General features: G+C 39.6%; 1 protein-coding gene across 1 annotated transcript; it reads right to left on the bottom strand.

Moving 5' to 3' along the window:
• Window positions 1–444: 444 nt before the first annotated feature.
• Window positions 445–17,284, bottom strand: LOC145478053 (uncharacterized). The gene is made up of 8 exons (XM_081455950.1): window positions 16,246–17,284; window positions 10,371–10,588; window positions 8,770–8,890; window positions 8,371–8,473; window positions 4,992–5,057; window positions 3,271–3,354; window positions 2,494–2,649; window positions 445–1,571 (listed from the first exon to the last, which is right to left on the bottom strand). Exons 1-8 carry the CDS (start codon window positions 16,369–16,371, stop codon window positions 1,330–1,332), a joined length of 1,116 nt encoding a protein of 371 aa, XP_081312076.1. The 5' UTR covers window positions 16,372–17,284; the 3' UTR covers window positions 445–1,329.
• Window positions 17,285–19,682: the final 2,398 nt, after the last annotated feature.

Here is a 19,682-nt window from a genome sequence, read left to right as displayed (position 1 = left end):
CATAACATGTTTACAGTTGAAAACAAAAGAATTGTAATGCAGCTCAACTGAGACTGCTGCAGTGGGCATTAATGACGTCACGATTTGATCTGAGTTTGCGTATGACAAGATTGCGCAAGCTCGCGCAAGCTATGTGGCTTTGTGAAAAAACATTTTCATCACGTCTTCAATTGAACCCTCATAAATAAACTAATGGGCCATTACCCTATCATCGTGTTAGTGTGTAAAAAGTGGGTTACCGCAAAAGTAACTTTTTAACCCTTTTAATGTTAAATTGACTTGAGCTGAACTCGGCACGCAACCATCTGCAATTAAAAGGGCATATTTCACATTCCACGAAAAAACTAATAGAACATAGCAAGCTAAAATCAATGCTTAGTTTAATTTTAGTTGTTCGACAAAACGTTCTGATTAGAACGGTTGCAAGTTCCCTTCATGGTTTGCGTTGCTGAGCAAATAAGAAACAATAAAACCGCCCGTCGAGAACATTCAATGTTCTGCTTGGCTGTGGTGAACAATGAAATGCCCAGAAGCACTTTAATTAGCTGAGTTCACACGACTTAGTCTTCTTCGCTGCGTAGAAGGTTTTACAGGACTGTGACGTTATATAAAGGTACACCTTTCAATAAACAACTTTCCCGCGGCGTGTCCATTTTGCCACGTTCTTTCTTTTCCTCATTCAGAGGCACTCAGCGTAAGGATCTTGCCCAACTTCCCTCAACTCGCCTGCTTGGCACGAACAACTTTGCAAACAAAACAACGAGCATATTTATTTTGTAGGAGTCCATAAACATTGACTCGCCCTTGGCGGGTTAGAGTAGATCTAGGCCCCCAACAAAAACTGTTTCGGTCATGTTCCAAGATCTTTCCATCTTTCCATCTCCAGGGGGCGGTAAGATGAGAGACACTGGAAACGAGGTTGTCCATCGGGCTAGTTTTTAAAATTTGATCCCGGACACATCATTTCCTGCTGAACGATCAAAAGAAACCCAAACTGTATTTCAGTCTGTGATATTTATTGATGACAACAGAAGCACCATACTCAACAATTGCGTTGTTCTTTTTCGGGACTGTGCAAAATTTTAAAAGTCAAACCTACATAGCTGAGAAAAATATACAAAAGAGAACGAAGTATTGGGTATCGAAAAGTATCTTAATGTCTTTCATCCGACAGCCTGTAATGGGTTTCTGCTACCACCTTTGTTCAGCGTTTTGTAAAATAACTCCACTGGAGGGGGCCAGACATGGCTCCGGGGCGTTCCAAATGGCGACCGTGTTAAATTTAACCGTAGCCGAAGCAGCTAAAGTAGATCACCAGATGAAGCAGAGTCATCCAGTCTCCAGTCTAGTGGAGCCTATGTTGTCAATCCCAACCCACAATGAGACAGATTTGACAGAGTTTGAGCCAGCAGCTAACACATTGTCCTCAATGAATGACAGTGCACTAATGGGCTGTTGGGATAGAATCATATGCCAGGGCTGTGTAATCAATCCTGCCGCTGTGCTCTTTATCACATCAGAAAGTTTGTAAAGGTTAATAGTCTGGCCTTGATTGACTGTTGCAAGCCATCCTATTAAAGAAGGAATATGAACCTTTCAGAGTTTCTGTTAGATTTAATACCGTCACCGCGCTGGTTTCGATGTACACCTGTATTGTGTTGTCTACAGTCTACACACAGACTGTTGGCTTCGTAGAATCAACCCGGGATCATTTGATCAAATAATAATAAATAATCCTAAACAGCATTTCTCACACAACAAATTGTCAAGCTTCACAAAAGAATACTAGGGAGCTTAAGCAACGACGACGGTGACGCCGGGAACGACGCCTATTCAAAAATGAATTTGTATTTTACAGGCGAAATTCGCTATTGTCTAGATCTGTTCAGTACGCCAATGGCTCTGAAAACGTACTCAGGCTAAATATGCAATGACAGCGTTCAGGTCCAAATGAAAGGAAGCAAAATTAGGCCTCATCCGTCGCGTTCCATTTGGTCATTTCACGCTTTTGTTTTGCAGAGGACCGCAAAGAAATGTACCAAGATTTATAACGCACGCACACAGCCATTGTTTTGCTCATTAAACGTTTTGTTTGGTGACGTTCTCGTTGCCGTCGTCGTCGTGGTTTGCTTAAGCTCCCTATTACCTGGCTCATCACGACATGAAGCGTACATGATGTAGCTAATAACTCTTTATTCTCAATAAGGAGGACATTAGCTGACATATTCATACCGTAAGGTGGAGGAGGGGCTTACATATTCTATAACGATTTTGGCATGTTCTGGTCAGTTAAATTTGAACTATGTTTTTACTGTAATTTATCCAGTTTCCTCCAGTTTCATCTGTCTGATACTCCTTAGATGTAGAAGAGAGAAAAACAAAATGGTCCAAATCCAATTTCAACCACATAACTTATATCTTACCTTGCAAGAAACTATCAAAATCTCCGTTACATGATATAAAGATAGCAAACTGTTACAGAACTAAACTAACCTTCCGTCTGACCATGTTTCGCCTGGACAGCGAAAACACTGTGGCCACCTTGACTACTGGGTAGCATGATCTGTTGCAGATGAGGAGGGTGAAAGTACCACAGGTCACCAGAGCTGTCACACAAAACACAACTATCTGCCGATGCACGCTGGATATCTACAGCAGGAAAAAAAAATTCAGAATAATTTCAGATTTCCTAACATTGCAAAAATTTCCATTAAATGTTTCAATAAGGCAGAACAACCCAGGCATGGTTACCACAGACATCACTTGTCAAAACTCGCTGACTTTTCCCGGTAAAAATAAAATTTCCCTGACCAAATAAATGTACAAATGACAGATATAGTAGCGGCTTCTGCCCTCCTCCATACAATGATGGTTAATATTAGAAAGCCTGACACAGGACTGATGTTCAAACCATAGTTAGTGGAGGTTCCCTTCCACAAACTATGTTCAAACTGAAGATGTTTTACATGTATCTATAGAGAACTTGCAGATGTTCGTTGGGTGTACATGTATACATCAATCTAGTAATTTTAAACAAGCAATAAACAAACACAAAGAAGTTTTTGTATGTTAATCACGAACGTTTTTTTCAAGTGTACTATACACACTGTATTTGTAGGACAGAGGTTGGTAGGTGTAGGCCAAGCACTCAACAACCACACAAGCCTCAAGCAACCCTGTTTTTCTTTTCTCAACCAAACTTCTTTGATTCATCTTAGCAACGCAGTGGTCACAGAGAGTACATTATTCGCCCTCTAAAGTAATACCAACCTTGCACAGTATTTCCAATTTCTGATGAAGGAAAGGGGATATGACTAGTGACAAACTTTACATCACCATCCTCAGAGTTTACATCTGAAAAGCAAATGAACTGTAACTGTAAACTATTACAATCTACAACGAAAACCAACTTTTGGACTTTCCCTTCTGGCTAGCCATACCAATGATGTACTAACCTGACAATCATTATCACTACCGCACTACCCCCTCGCCACCCCCATCCCCGTCCCCATAGTTACATTATGATGTTGCTATCAACAACAATCAATGTTTGGGTACACCATGGCCTAAAAGTTCATGTGCTGGATTCTGGGTTGAGTACTCTGGGTTGAAGCCCTGGCCTGAATCACTGCATTCTAATCTAAAGGTTGTTCGTGCCCACTGTATCTGCGCATGCTTACTGCGCGCGTAATTCACGTTGCAACATCACGCCATTTCATACATCAGGCACCTGTACTAGGGAAGAAATATAAGCAAGTGTAGGGCTTGGTAAAAGTTCCATTAACTTCACTTGCAGTTTACCCTTTTACATGGTCAGTGAACCAGTCTTTTCTTTATACAGATCATTTCCTTCATTGATTTTCTCCATTTTAACAAGAAACAGACAAAATCTATATGCAAGAAGTAAAAAATATTTTGCCTTATCTGTATTTGTGGGACCGAAGTTTTCTTCAAACATGGATGGGCAAGACTAATATGGATTCTTTTCCGAGGCCTATCCTAACTCAAGGAATGAGTCAACTGCAAAGGTTTACTGTACTTCATAGACCTTGCTGTGTTGAATTGAGTATGTTTACCTGATCTAAATGTCACTAAATGTAGCTTCTTTTACTAGATTCCCTATAGTTGTAAGCTAAGATTGTCCTAAAATAATGAAAGCCTCTAAAAACGCATGGTCTTCAATGTGCCTTAGCTAAAAAATGGACCCGGTGATGACTCTCCCCCCTCCCCCCCTTCCCCCTCCCGCTTTATTGCCTTTTTGGCCAAAGTTGGTCTTTAACTAACTGCATGGCAAGTTTTAAAAAAATTTTGGGCACAAACGTCCTTAAGCAACACCCTTACACCTGTAGGTGTATGCACAGGGGAACAGCAAGTCAAATGCTGAGGTGCAGCATTAAAGATAAAACAATATTAATCAGCCCTGTCAAAATGTGTTAATGTAATTTTACTGAATTGAAGTCCTGGACAGAATCTCTAAGTTCTAATCTTAAGCAACACACCTTACACCTGTAGGTGTAAAGACTGGAGAATGGCAAATCAAATACTTAAAGGTGCCGCATTAGAAATACATGTAAATATTAATCAGCCCTGTCAAAATGTGTAAAATAATGTACAGGAATGTAATTTTACTGACTACTGGGTGACATTAAATTATTTACTAACAACTTCACACAGTCCACAGTGTAAATATACGGTACAATTGAACATTATGATCCCAACTCAGAGCAAGAATTAAACCACCCCTCAGAAGTTAAAAAAACAACAACAACTTGAATCTAAACTGGACAACAGGACGAGTAGGATAACTTTTGGCTGAAAATGCCAACTTACAAATTTGTGGTTTTCACTGGTAATTTCACAGTACTCTGGATTCGTAACAACAACATTAATGTTTTGAAACATTTCTATTTCTCATGGTTTAGCTATGAAAGCATTGCCAGCTGTAAAAATGCACTTAATTAAAGCAAAAAAAGTCTAGTTATGTATTGTACCAGTATGTTGTGTGACAGAATACAGTTTGACTCCCCCTGATTCACCAACCACTAAAGATGGAGGACCTAACAAAAAGGAAAAAAGTGTTATTCATTGCAGGCATGATAATATCTAACAATCTGATGCAAAAAACAAAAAAAGAATGACAGCAGCTCAAAGGACTAGACAATACAAGCCCTCTTAGCTGCTCTTATGATCTAACAAACAAGTATATAATTGGCATCTGTCAGTCTTAGAGACTATGGAGTGGTGCTCTGGATAGAGGTTGTGGTACAGCCCCAGGTGTGGCTGGACAAACCAATGCAGGAATAGCAGTCCTTCCCACAGCAACTGCAGACAAAGACTGGTGGTGGTCTCCCTCCCTGTCTTCGACCTTTCCTTTTCTGCCTCTTCTCCTTGGACTGCTGGGCAGGCATTGCCTCAAGGCTGGAGAGGCCTTTCTGCACTGCACTGATGCTCAGGGCCTTAAGGTCCCTTTTGCAGACGTCCTTAAAACGTAGCTGTGACCTGCCTCTAGGGTAATTCTTGGGGATGCAGCCATCATCCGTGTACACTATACTGTACATGTACATGGCCCAGCCAGCGCATACCTGTCTTGCCAGGTAATATTTAGTATATTGTAGCATATATAGTATACATAACGCATGTGGAAAGCATTAAGAGGGAATCCACCAGAAGTTCGAGTAACAAGTGGACAAAAACTTTGTACCAAGATTATTTGTAAACAATGTATTGCAAACTTCAGTGTGACTGTTTTGAATGTCTTCTCAAAAGAAATCACTTTTAACAACATCAAACATCAAAAACAAAGTTTGAAGTTCCTACGAAAAACACTTGAAAGTACTGGTGAAATGAAACTGATGATAGGATTGGAAACCCATTTGGATTGCCTTAAAAACAGTAAAACACCCTTTGATAACTCTTTTTAAACCTGCTGCAAATGCTTTTAAAAACCCTTTGGAAACTCTTTAGAAACCCGGTTTCAGAAGTTTGAAACCCTTTGAAAACACTTCAGAAACCCTTTAGAAACCCTTTGCAAACTCTTTAGAAACCCTTTCCAAACTCTTTAGAAACCCTTTGCAAAATCTTTGGAAACCCTCTGCAAACTCTTTAGAAACCCTTTGGAAACCCGGTTTTAGGACTTTGAAACCCTTTGGAAACCCACTTTTATACAAATTGCCATGTTTCATAACGTGCTTTCATATTGAGGGTCACATTTTACCTGTGTTTATACAATTTCTCTGAACTTCAAAATCATTTAATTTATTTCCTCGAGTTCCCATGGGAAATTGTTTTTGGTGTTATTTCAGACAACTACTTATATCTTAAATAAACTTTTTGAATATGCAAAAAGGACTGAAATATACTTAAATTATTCTGGTACAAGATTTTTGTCCACTTAAAACTGAAAGTACTCGATTTCCTATCGGATTTTGTCTAAGCTTTCACTCTGCCAGGCTCAAAGGGTCCAGCACTCACTGCCATACAGGAGGGTGCTCACGATGTAGGCTTTGAAGACCTGTGTTATCGTGTGTACCACCAGTTTCTTGTTTGACCATACTCTCTTTGTCAGCCTGGACAACGTGTTGGAGGCCTTATCAATTCATTTGTTGAGCTCCATGTCAACAGTAATGGAATCTGAGATTGTTGAGCCCAGATCCACAGATCAGATCCACATCTTGTCTCATGACTTGCGTCTTCTTCAGGCTGATGGATAGCCTGAACTCTTGGCATGCACTGCTGAAGTGGTTCATCTTGGGGCTGAAGATCTTTAGCAGAGTGGGCAGTAACTGCTGCGCACTCAGCAAATAGAAAGTCATGCAGGCATTTCAGCTGGCCTTTAGACCTCGCTCTTAGTCTGAAGAAGTTGAAGAGCTTTCCATTTGACCTGGCCAGCCCAGAGGTAGAAACCTGCTGTGGCAGATCCAGAGGCATGTTTCCGCAAAACAGCAGAGAAGATACCAAACAGGGTGGGCGCTAGGACACAGCCCTGTTTCACTCCACTTTGGGTGTCAAAGGCATCTGATGTTGAACCGTCAACCACCATAGTGCCCTTCATGTCTTCATGGAAAGACCTGATGATTTTCAGGAGTCTCAATGGACATCCAGTCTTGAGGAGTATCTTGAAGAGTGCATCCCTGTCGACAAGATCAAAGACCTTTCTTAAGATCGCTACAAAGAGTGGCTGCCTCTGTTCCCTGCATTTCTCCTGTAGCTGTCTGATGGAAAAGACTACGTCAATGGTGGACCTATCTGCATGGAATCCACACTCCATTTCAGGGTAAACTTTTGCTACAAGTACTGTCCTTAGAGCCTCATCAGTGCAACCCAAGTGAAGAGCTTCCCAATAATACTGAGGATAGTTGTTGCAATTGTTCATGTCATCCTTGTTAAAGCACAGTATGACATTTTTGCCATTCCAGATGTCTACTGTAAATTAACATGAATCCTGGGTACTTCATATAATAAATGGCGGATGTAAAGTAAAATCTGCTCTGGATTTCAAAATGACATTTGAGTGGTTAATTGTTAAAGTGATGCAAGATACATATCATTCTCATTTTTCAGACTTTGTTTGCACAGATATTCTCAAAATGCTGTTGGCTTGTTCACTTTCTAAGTAAACACATGTCACCTGTTGCATCCTTATTGTTGACAAAACACAATTTTGCAATAACTGTCTAATTTCTCGTGCGCTGACTGGCTAATTTTATCATCAATAAGAGTACAGATGGATAAAATTTTAATTTATGCAAGCTTTCAGCTGCCAAACTGTCAACTTTTTAACCAATGAGATTTTATGGACTTTTTAAGTAGCCAATCAAAAAGCAAGAAAAGCTATTGACAATGTTTGCGTCATTTTGATTAAAATTCACTTTGTTTATGGTAAGTTTATGGAATCTTTTCCCCTCATTTGTTCCCAGCATTTAACCATTTTGTGGTCTTGTTATTGTAAAAAAAAAAAGTTTTTTATGCATCTGTCCTCTTATTGATGATCAGTTTTGTCATAGCATTGTCAAAGTTTACTGTGGAACCACTCACCTGTGGCTCGTGGTTCCTCAGCTACTTTGACACTGTTATGACACAATTTATCATCAATAAGAGGACAGACATATAAAAAACTGATCTCAATTTGTTAATTTTGAAAAGCAGCTAAGAGGTCTTGGAAAACAAAATAAACCAAGAAATACATGTGGAAATGTCTTTCAAGGAATTACAGTGTACTTATTAGACGCTAGTAAGATTGCAACATACATGCACAAGTAATTAACCTACAGAAATGAAAGCTATGGACATCTCATAACTAACTGATTAGAAATGCTTCACTTCTGTTTTAAATTTTATACTAACATGTAAATGTTCAATTATCAAAAGTACCTTTCTTTGAAGTGTTTTCATCCAGCACAAATGCAATGTCTTGAATGGTCATAGATGACTTCATCACAGAAACTAATTCAAGGGTGATTGTTAGATTTTCTACCTGTAGAGGAAGATATTTAGAATAAAATATCAAGCACTAATGCTCACAGTGCAAGGGTTGACCTATGACACCACCCACTCACCCTCACTCCACTACTACAGTAGTACAAGAAAAGCAACACAGAAGCACAAAATACATGTACCAGCACAGCATTGCTTCACCAATATTCCACTCTGCTTTCATTATTAATAAATCATCAGTAAAACAAGCAAAGCAATTTATATGATCTACATACAGATGTACATGTATATCAGGTTACACTACAGTACCTAGTAAAAAGAGAAGCATTTGGTTACCTTTCTACATTTCCATAAAATAATCAATCCTGATGAGATAGCTACCGATACAAATTCCCTTACAAATGCAGCCTTTAAAGAGAAGTGTGTTCCTAGAGCCTCTGGAAGATTGACAACAGCTCTAAACAAAATAAGGACCACAAAAATATGTACAGTAGTGAGTGTCTATTTTTCATCTTCTGCTCAACTACATGTAAACTGTACATGTATACAATGTACACCAGTTACACATGTAAAAAGTTTTATCCAACTTGCAGTCAAAACTTGATCATCCAGTTTTAATGTGTCAATATGGTTCAGCCTTTTCTCTATTAAGCTTACTTCCCACCTATAAGGGCACAAAAAATCGTTTTTTCTTTCAACCGTTGACAAAATCTCAAAAAGTGGGCCAGTTATTTAGAAAAAAACGTATTTTCAAATAAAGTTTATAAACCTAGAAGGTGTCATAATCGCTAAATGGATGAAACTACAAAGGGAAATTTTCACGGCAAACGCTCATCTTGGGGCTCATGTTTTATGTTATCTGGTATTTGCTCTTTTGCCTTTGGTTACTTTGCCCGTTGTAGTGTCTTTCTCTTCAATGCTACAGCGAGATAGAAAACGTGCTTCAATATGATGCTTTTCCCAGGAAATCATGATCCATTGTCATTGACACTAGGAGGTCCTGTTGTTCCATTGGTTTGCGGTTTCATAAGGCAAGATAATCTCCTGGTGAGGCGCGAGTTGTTTACAAATCTTAACAAGCTAAAATCTCGCATTTAATTTTGGGAGGAATACCTCCACTCTGAGCAAATTTATAGGGTATGCAGAATTGATAGATTGTCACGAAATTTTGCCAGAACATTCCAGGGATAATGACAAACGAAAGTGCGTCAGAAAATTTTGATATTTAACATATTTTTCCCGTGGTGTCCATTTACGCAACACGTCTCGTATATTTTTAGCTACTCCAACTTAAGATGTGGATATCTAGACAACCAATCAGAATATCGAAAAAGCCAGACACACTTTTGTTGATTGATGCCTTGTGAATAAGACTATGCAGCCATTTCGTTTGTGTGGAAGCATCTAATGGCCGATAAATTCAATGGAAGAACCTTCAGTCATTTCACGCCTTACCGGCTCCTGGCACTTCCTAAGAGAAAAACTCACTTAAATTGTATTTTTACCATAAACTACATGTAAGCTTTCTTCTGATGTATAGTTTGTTGGGGTTTCATTGAAACTGGCACGCGTGAGATTTTTTTCCCAAAGTACACCCACGAAGGTGGGAAGTAACCTTAAATTACATGTACTCATGAAGTACGACTCACTATAATTTGCGCAAAAGCGAGTTTCTTATGTGCAGCCAAGAGAACAAAAGCAATTCTTAACAAAAGTCTACAGTAACCTAAAAATGGTTACACTAGTATGGTACCATGCAGTTAAATATTAAATATTTTTTATCAAGAGAATTCAGATTTCCAGCTGTATGTCATAATACACGTTTTAAACAATGCCTGTGAGTCCTCTTTCAACTCCAAGTTTACAAACTGAATAATAGCATTACAAAGAACATTTGCATGAGCCTCAAACTTACAGCGTAGTGCAAATTAACTTACTTAAACTTGCCATCATTAACTGTATTCCTCTGAACATCTTGAGCTGTTATCTCCTTTGCAGTAAAACCAAGTGAGCTCATGACATCCCAAGCCCTGATTTCCAAACAACACTTTCCTTTCCCAGATTGAGATATCCCCAATAAGGACATCCCTCCATTTTCATGTGTTACAAATGCAGTGCTTACTCCCTCCTCCAGTGATAAAGGTGGGATCTCCCTCTGAGGTAAACAAAAATAATTTAAGATTAATAATATTTAGATAAAATATTAATTACAAAGTTGACTCCCATGCAAAAACAAGCAAAAACAGTCAATTTAAGGTGGCTCACAAGTACACCCTGTAATAACCAATCAAAATGCAAAATAAATTCATAGGGGATATTAATACATAGGCTTGATTTCTACCGCTCTCTCGTGTCTGGTCTACATTCCTCCCAGAGAAGAACACCTAGATGCACGAGCAGCAAAGCATGTCTGTGACATATACTCCTAATTTAATTCATGGGGCACTCCTGGTCACTGGAAATGTCATCTGATTACAACCTGGACAGGCCCACATGACACCTACAACTTGAATCATTTGTACATTTTCTGTTCTCATTTTTAAGACTTTGTTCTTCCAACCTAGTTTGTTCCACATTACTGCTGTGGAACGGCACTATATGTGTAGACACTGTGTTCTGAGGAAGCAGCAGTGTTTGACTGTGTTGTAGCAAACTGGTCATGTCAAAGGTCACATGCTGGTCTGCATGGTTTCCATCATTAAGTTGTAATTTGCCATGTAAGTTTTGCTAGTCAGGTTTGCTTTACCCACACTTAAGCTCATCTAAAAATTTAATTTTGCCTGGCTTCACCAGAGACTGGAGTCGCTATCCTTAAAGAAGGCTATAGATCTATTTGAATGACTGTTTTGTCTCTTGAGCTCATTGTTTAGGTTCATCCCTCGCTTTGTTGACTTTGTTATCTGTTATCAAGATTCAAATGTTCTCAATCTTCTTGGCTGAATAAGGAACGCATCTTGGCCATTGACCAACTATCCCATCATTCCTCGTTGTGAATTTTTAAACTTTCGACCTTAAACTTCTCTTAAGTTCTCTTGCAGGACATTTATCAAATACACATCGTCCGCCATCCTGGACCGCCATTGAACTGACAAATCAGATAATTTATGCCCAACAAAATTCTGCGGGCAGTTATCTGACTGGCTAAGACTAACAAAAGAGTCCTCACGCGTACAATCGGGCCTTCTGGGGAGGAGCGTGGGCTCCTTTCCCTAACAGCAGCTTGTAAGATCAAGCCTAGATATTACATGGTGGCGGGAAGATATGACTTTTATGTTTGAGTGGCAAGAACAATATCTTACGAGTGAGCGCTCTGAACGAGTGAGATATTGTTCTCGCCACGAGAACACAAAATTCATATATCTTCAAGCTAACATGTAATGTTCTTTTTATAATATAGACTGATGACGATTTTCCGAAGATTTCCAACCAATTTCTGAAGATTTCAGAAGATTCTCCAAAACTTGTCCAAAGGTCACACAAACGTTGCCGAACATTTTCCGATAATGTCCAAAGATTTCCAAAGATTGCCAAAGACTTTTGAGGAAGACCCAAAGATGTTTCGATCGAGACAAACTTGATATCAATGAAATCATAGATCTTCTTCACTAGTAAGGATATGGAAAATATGCCACCTGAGTCCTGGACGTGTTTTCAAATGAATTTTACAAATGGTGTATTTTCCAGTAAAACATTCATGTCTATATAATAAAGGAAAATAATAGATTCTGTGTTGCTGTGTATCTGTTTAATAATTGATCTCAGATGACATCAAAATGTGGTAAGTGCAAAAACAGTGGCACACAAGGTAATAGCCAAGTGTGTCACTAAATGTTCTTAGTACCACATTTTGAGGTCTTCTGTGACGAACAGACAAAACGCACCATGGAATCTACTTGATGTTAATCTGAGTAATGTTTTATGCCAATATCTGCAAAGTTATGTACCCAATCAATTTTTGTAAAGTATGGAATTTAAAAAATAATATCATTTGTAAAATTGTATGTTCATGTATGTCTAATTTAGTTAGCGACATTCCCTAATTTTTAAACATGAATGTGTTGTGAAAAATATTTGAAGGATAATAAACACATTTAGCTTCCATTTGGTATGAAAGTATGAACTGATATTTGTCCTTGGACATTATCTGTTCCTCAAAGCTCACAGTTTTTCTTGAGCTATGTTCTTGGAAAACTGTTCACTTCTCAGAACAGATAACGACCTCGGACAAATATCCAAACATGTGTTTGTAGTGTGTTTTTTTTTGTTTTGTAAGTTTTTTATTCTTTAATTTGTAATTTATTTGTGTTTAATGAATTTCATATGTAATCATTTTTAAAAAATGGAATCTACTTGTTCTATTTAATAACAAAACAAAAAAATGTTATGTAGATGTCCTCCACCAGATCATAAGTGAGAACCAATTAAAATGCCAGTTAGAATACGTAATTATATATTTCTGACCGGATTCGCAAAAACATAGCCATAGAATTTTACTTGTCACTGATAACCTTGATCTAATTCTGTCCTAGAACTAGCTTTCCACGAGGCTTATCGTAGCTCAAATAACAGCAAATAACTCTCCTGTATGCCTTTTGAGGCCAGGAAGACTAAATTCACCGTCTTTTTGTTGAATCATGAATTGTACAATTAAATTAAGAGTGCTTTCAACATAAAATTGGAGTCTAAATCAACACGAACGTACAGATATCAAAACCGCGGCGGAGAGCTAATCTATCGCTTCCTAAAGGCCTGCATCGTCCTAAATGGACTGAACAAGAGCTTCCTACATCGAGAATTGATTGACCTTCAAACTAGGCCATAGTTAGCGGTAAGCGAACACTCAACGTGTTCTCGTTACGTCAATTATCGCCAGAAGCCACACAAATAAATTTGTTTCAGGCTAGCGAATCACAGACAGTTCTGCTAGTTAGCTACGCTGAGAACGCCTAAAATTGATAAAACAAGGAAATTCTACTCATGATCAGCACTTGAACTCATGTTCTTCTCTCTGCTCGTGGCCATGTTTTGCTCGCAAATAGCAATGTCCCGGATGTACTTCAATTTTGTCGAGTGCAGAATGGCACATCCAGATTTCAACAGATTTTTTTTCTTTAGCTACATCAAAGTTCAGAGCAAATGACGCCAACAGCAGCTAGAAATGTCTAGTCCATTGCACGTCTAAGTCCTAAATTGACGTGGCTAAAGATTTTTGCTGTCTATAGCAAGCACAACATTATCACCACAGGGCAAACGGCCTACTGTTACGGGACTAAATGTGACCCGAACAGTTTACACATCTCCTCAGGCCTGCCTCACGTACGATAATGGATGACGCTTACTAGCAAATCATTAGAAGTGGGCCTTCATTGGACTTAATGATGTCCTCGGGCAGACTTCCTTTAGACAGCAAATACAGAATGCTAATCGGTCGCTCCTTGTCAGAGTCACAGCGTGAACTGAATTCAGACGAGTGTAGCCTAGGCTAAACTTAATGCAAATTGAAAAGGGGTTGGAGGGGGTGGTCGATAAATAATGAAAAAAATACCTAAATTAAACATGCGGCAAGGAGTTTCTACATTTCACGCTAGGTAAGATTTACAAGCTGCTGTCATAGTGAAAGCAGAAAAAAAAAATGAAAAAAACAGATAAATCAAAAACACTTGATTCAGTCTTTAACACCGTTTTCATAAATCCAGACATATATTTCAACTGCATGACCCAGAATGGTCGAAAAACGAGCATGTCTAATTTCTGTTGATCTTTCTAAAGCATTTAGAATCAAACTAGGGAATTCCCTGCGCAGTTTAGGACATTCTGTGCCAATATATGTCTGAATTTATGAAAACCGTGTTGAAGACTTTGCACCAAAATAGCGGGCATGTTTTTGGAAAATCGGTTAGATATTAAACAGGACTTAAATCTATAAAACTCTTCATCTCAGGTCTGGTGCCCTTACTAGTGATTCAACAAAACCCTGAACACTTTGAAATAGTTGTCATTTATCTGAGAGACATCCTTTAGACCACACCATGGCTACCGACCCAGGGCTGTCAGTAAGGGCCGTAACCAGTAACACCTGTTACGGCTGAGTCTGTTTGATGGACCCTTGATGTTACAGGTGAACTGGCCTATAATTAATACAATTCACACATCAATAAAGTAACAAGTTTGCTGCAGGTGTGAAGATCAAGGCTACAGGTGAATTAAAATTCAATGACAGCCCTGGCTACCACAGACATCAATTTTAACGTTGGCATGCACTAGTGAACATGTAACTTTGATTAGTCCCCACATCAAGTCCCTTGATCTAGTTTCTACTAGGGGACTAGTTGCAAAGGACTAGTCCCTTTTAGTATCACCCAACTAGTGGACTAATGCAAATCCTGCATTTTAATTGGCTACACTACTAGAAGGCTATTAGTAATAGTCCATGAGTAGCAAAATTTGTGCACTCAAGCGTGAAGCTTTCTTTCGTTTTATTCTCAAGTAAATATTTCTTCAACTTGCATCAGCTAACTTTATTATTGCCTTTTCTGTCCGACTAGTTAGGTGATACTAAAACAACTAGACCCTTTGCCCTCAAAGGCCACGGATCAATAGCCCATTTGGCATTGCCTCATGGGCTATTGGCCTGTGGCCCTTGCAGACTACGGGTCTAATTGTTAAGTAGCATTCACATGCGGGGGGTAACCTGAAAACACTGACGCCTGGTCCACGGACCCCCACTACCGACCGCGTCCGCGGACTACCTATGGACCGGTCCACGGACTCCCCCTACGGACCCACTCTACGGACCACCCCCCAAAATATAATAAAAATAACAAATAAATATTTCAGTTACGGGTTGTCTAATAGATTACTCGTGACAGCGAAATTTCGAACGTTACATTCTGCAAATGTAACAGACCCAGATTCAGGCTCGGGTGCAATTTAAATCATTACACATTGCCATTTCCTTTGCTGTGGCAAGGAAGTATACGAAAGATGCATACAGGGAAGCCTTCGGAAAGCCTCGAAATTTGTGTTCTTTCCCCTCTGCCATTTTGTTCAGCCCATTCTCCCGTGGGTTTATGAACTCGTTCCAGGCTTCACAATTTGCTCAGCGGAATAACAGTTACAACAACAATTAACGGCCTAAAAATATATCTTCCAAAGCCAGATTGAGCCACGAATGGAAGGTAAGAACTTTCCTCCTTACCATTGGCATCTCCTTATGCTGAAAACAGCTTTCAGGCATTTTTTTTTTTTGAGAGGCAGGGACGGGGGCGGGGTGTTAAAAACCCAAGTCTGTTACATTTACACAGTGTAACACTCGAAAAAGCACCGACATGAGTCTGAATCTATTAGACAACCCATAAGTGAAATTTTTATTTATCATTTTTACACTATTTTAGGGTGGTACATAGAGGGGGTCTGTAGGAGTAGTCCATGGACCGGTCCGTAGGGTAGTCTGCGGACCTGGTCCGTTGTGGGGGTCCGCGGACCGGGGGTCAGTGTTTTCGGGTCACCCACACGCGGGGACTAATGGCAGCATTTTTTCACTTTGTTGCTTTCCCAATGTGAAACCGAAATTATTAAGCTTAAATTAACAATGCGGCATTGAAATAAGTCAGAAGTACGGTATCATGGTAGCACTCCAAGCTGTTTCTTCGACATAAATGCCATCTTTGCAATCGCTTTGTTACTATGTCTTGATCATTTTCTAGCTGAGAATGAACTGTTTTAGCTTGTCCACTAAAGCAGCATGTATATGAAACAATTTCTTTAGGTGATATATAATCACAATTGGTTATTGCTCCCAGGGTTTCTCACCTTCAGAGCGTGAATTTCTGTTTTCCTGTCCGTGTATTCAAGGCCAGCCACAAGCCCTTGGCTGTTTTCCGTTGTAAAAGCACGCACAGAGTGTCTTGCTTTTAACGTCTGAAACCACATTTTCATTTCCAATAGCACTAAAAACTAGAGGGTCATGTCTCCAAAAAGAAAACACAGTAAACTTTCAAATCATTCCGCCGCCATTACGAGAAACTTTGTAACCAAGCTCGGAGAGACCGGAGAGACCGGAGCCCGCGGAGGTTGGCTAGGTGGGGCATGGGGCGGATGTAACATTTTTTCTCGTGTTTCTTCAAAAAGAGTCTTCTTAATTCCTGACCGGAGTGCATAAAACAGACCTTATTAAACGCATGGAGCAGGTTTAGACCAAAATCACTCCAGAACTATACTATTTAGTTGATTTTTTGTCGTGGGGAAAGAATAGATAAATGCATTCAGTTGGTGTTGCACATACCATATGGCCTATACTGATAATGAAATATCTAGGATAAGTAAGGAAGCAAGAAAATATTTTTAAAATCAGTAGGTTAGCAAGAAAGCAAACTGGGAGGTGGGTAAGAAAACAAACAAGTAAGCGGGAAACACAGGCAGACTGACTGTACAGGCTGGCTAGCTTGCTGGCTGGTGAGTTGCTGGCTGGATAACTGGCTGGCTGGCCTGCATGCATGGCTGGCTGGCTGGCTGGCTGGCTGGCTGGCTGGTTGACAGTGAGTCACGCAGGCAGGTAGATAGCCTGCGAGGTAGGTTTGTAGATGGGTAAAAGAAAAGTATACTGTTCTATGATAATCCAATTACGGCTAAGCCTGTCCAGATTGCCTCGGCAACTTTTGAGCAACTTTAGGCGTTTGCAGCAACTTTTTGCGTTTCTAGCAACTTCGAGAAAGTTTTGCCTTTCTGAACAACTTTTGAGCAAAATATAGGTTTAGAGCACATATCAAGCACGAAAAAGTCAACGATTTCATAGAAAACTTCAATTTTTGCCGATTTCTTGAATATTTATCTACCTTTCGAAGATTGAACACACAGCCCGTCATAGCCTTGACAACGTTTCTCATGCCTATTGTTTTATTCTGTTAGACTTTAGAGTATCCTTAAATTTCGCCCATATTTAAGCTAAGATTCAAGCTATTTTCCTTGATCGATGTTAGCAATTATTTTGAAGAACGAAAAACAAAGCTTTCAATTAACTTTTATATAAAAATATCATAAAATTTAAATAGCAACTTTTTGGATTTTTGGCAAATTTTTAGCAACTTTTTTGCATTCCAGGGAGCAACTTTCCAGCGATTTACGAGCACAATCCGGACAGGCCTAATTACGGCCGCGCAGGAGACTGGGCGCTCGTGGAGATGATTAGACCGATTAGACAATATTAACCCACGTCATAAAAGTAATCTGTCAGATCTTTTCTCTCTTCGGTGAGCTAAGGAAGAGCTTGCTCTCATGATTGATCGATATTATCAAAACATGCATCACGCCAATGCTTGGAGCCAAAGGTTAGTTAGCATATAGCTGACACCACCACATGAAAGATCACGTTGAGAGTATTCATTTGACCAAGTTTGAAGCTTTTAGAGTAAACAGAGACCAAGTTATAGACCTTGAAACATGGTTCAACATCCATACAACGGTCTCTTAGTTGAGCCAGAAACTGCAAGGGAACGCATACGATAAACGCTACCAACGTAGGATCTACAAGAGATCTGATCAGCCAAAAATATATGGATATATATAACGCAGAACCGATAAAGCAGGATCGCAACAGTGGATAGCTGTTTCGTTCTTCTTGGGACTCGTCAGCACTGTGTAGCGAAGATATGTAAGGCCAGCCCAAGAGCCAGCGCACATAAATTGCAAAATGACCCGTTTTTTATGCTGTCACCAGAGGTTTTTGAGAAAGACCTCAGCTGATCTAACAGTTCATTGACAGATATCGAAGATCCAAAGCGATAATGAAGACTATCAATCAAGTAGCTAGGGGATTCACCTTAAGCGACTTATAAATTATTAATAAAACCTTAAAAATATTGCGATAATTGATTGCATCGCATGGAAGCCAATGAAGGCCAATCAAAACAGGGGTAATCTTAGATTCAACCCGTGCAGGTGTGTTCTGAACATACTGAAATTTATCGCAATACGAAATCGACTCAGTCAAAAGTCAGTTGACTCGCTTTCGTATTTTTTTCTCTCTCTCTCTCGGAGCAGGTGGTCTCAAAGGATTTACCGCGGCGAAATATTCAGGTGTAAAATCGCGCGGGAGACTGGGCTTTACCGGCACGCGCAGGTAATCAGACAATATTTACCTACGTCATAAAAGAAATCTTTCAGACGGCCATTTCAGACAGAGAGAGACAAATCTTATCCTTGGAGAGAAATTCGAATTGCTGGAAAAATGTATCAAGCTAAAAAATCCACGCGAACCGCGAAAGCGCAAGGTAAGTCAGCATACGTTTATATGGCGGTTGTACTTTCTGGTCTTGGTCAGAGGAATTTGTGCATCGAACAAATAATTTTGAACAAGACAAAAACTTTCACCAAAGTCTGCCTAACACATGCCTGCGACACTGAGGGATTGTGTGCATCTGTTTCATTAGTCTCTGAAGTGATTTTTGAAAGTTCTGGAGTAGTTAAATTATATATTCTACTATTTGTTGTTGTTGTGTTTTGTTTTCCCGCGTTGTTTTGATAATCCTTCTTATAGATTAAAAAGAACTACTTATATCTTTTAAAAGAAAAATAAAAGAACTTATAACAAAAAAAAAATCGCGACAAACGCAGAAGTACTGGCTGCTAACGAGATTACAATATCCATAAAATTCGACAAGAAAAGAAACAGAAGATAATACGTTTTGCTCAATTTTCCGAAAACCGAGCGGCCATTATCTTTGTTTTGCTACGTGGGCGAACTTGAAACCATAACAACGCACCATGGCAACAATTACTCTTCGCGCGGTCCAGAACCCAGACTTCCGCAGAATACTTATACAGTAGCCAACCTCCTTTCAGACAGCCCCCCAGTTGCGTCCTCACATGATCGATGCCTCGTTCAAAATAAAAAAAATGCAATTGTTCGCAACCATTCCGTTTCCTCAAAATGAAGAGGAGAGGTTCTCAGAGAGTCCTCAGTAAGCCTAAACTCGAACCGCGAGTGCCAGTTGGAGCGTTAGAGACTGGAAGAAATACAGACTGCCGAGAGTGAAGCTGTATTACACATGCGAATCTTTAAAGTACGTTAAAGCCGCCCTAAAAAAACTCAGTACTCGTAAGCCGGCATCATAATCCAGTGATACGTACTTATGGCGTGAGCACAGTCACCTTCGTTTCACCAAAGAAATTGTTCTCGTGCTAGAAGGCCGACTAAGCGGACGGAAAAAGAAGATTTTACCACGATCATGGGCCGAGCCCGTCAGCCACTG

Source organism: Orbicella franksi, chromosome 2 (genome assembly GCF_964199315.1).
Source record: "Orbicella franksi chromosome 2, jaOrbFran1.1, whole genome shotgun sequence".
Lineage (NCBI taxonomy): Eukaryota > Metazoa > Cnidaria > Anthozoa > Scleractinia > Merulinidae > Orbicella > Orbicella franksi.
The sequence above is the reverse complement of the archived record's forward strand: the minus strand, read 5'-3'. Positions and strand labels throughout refer to the sequence as shown.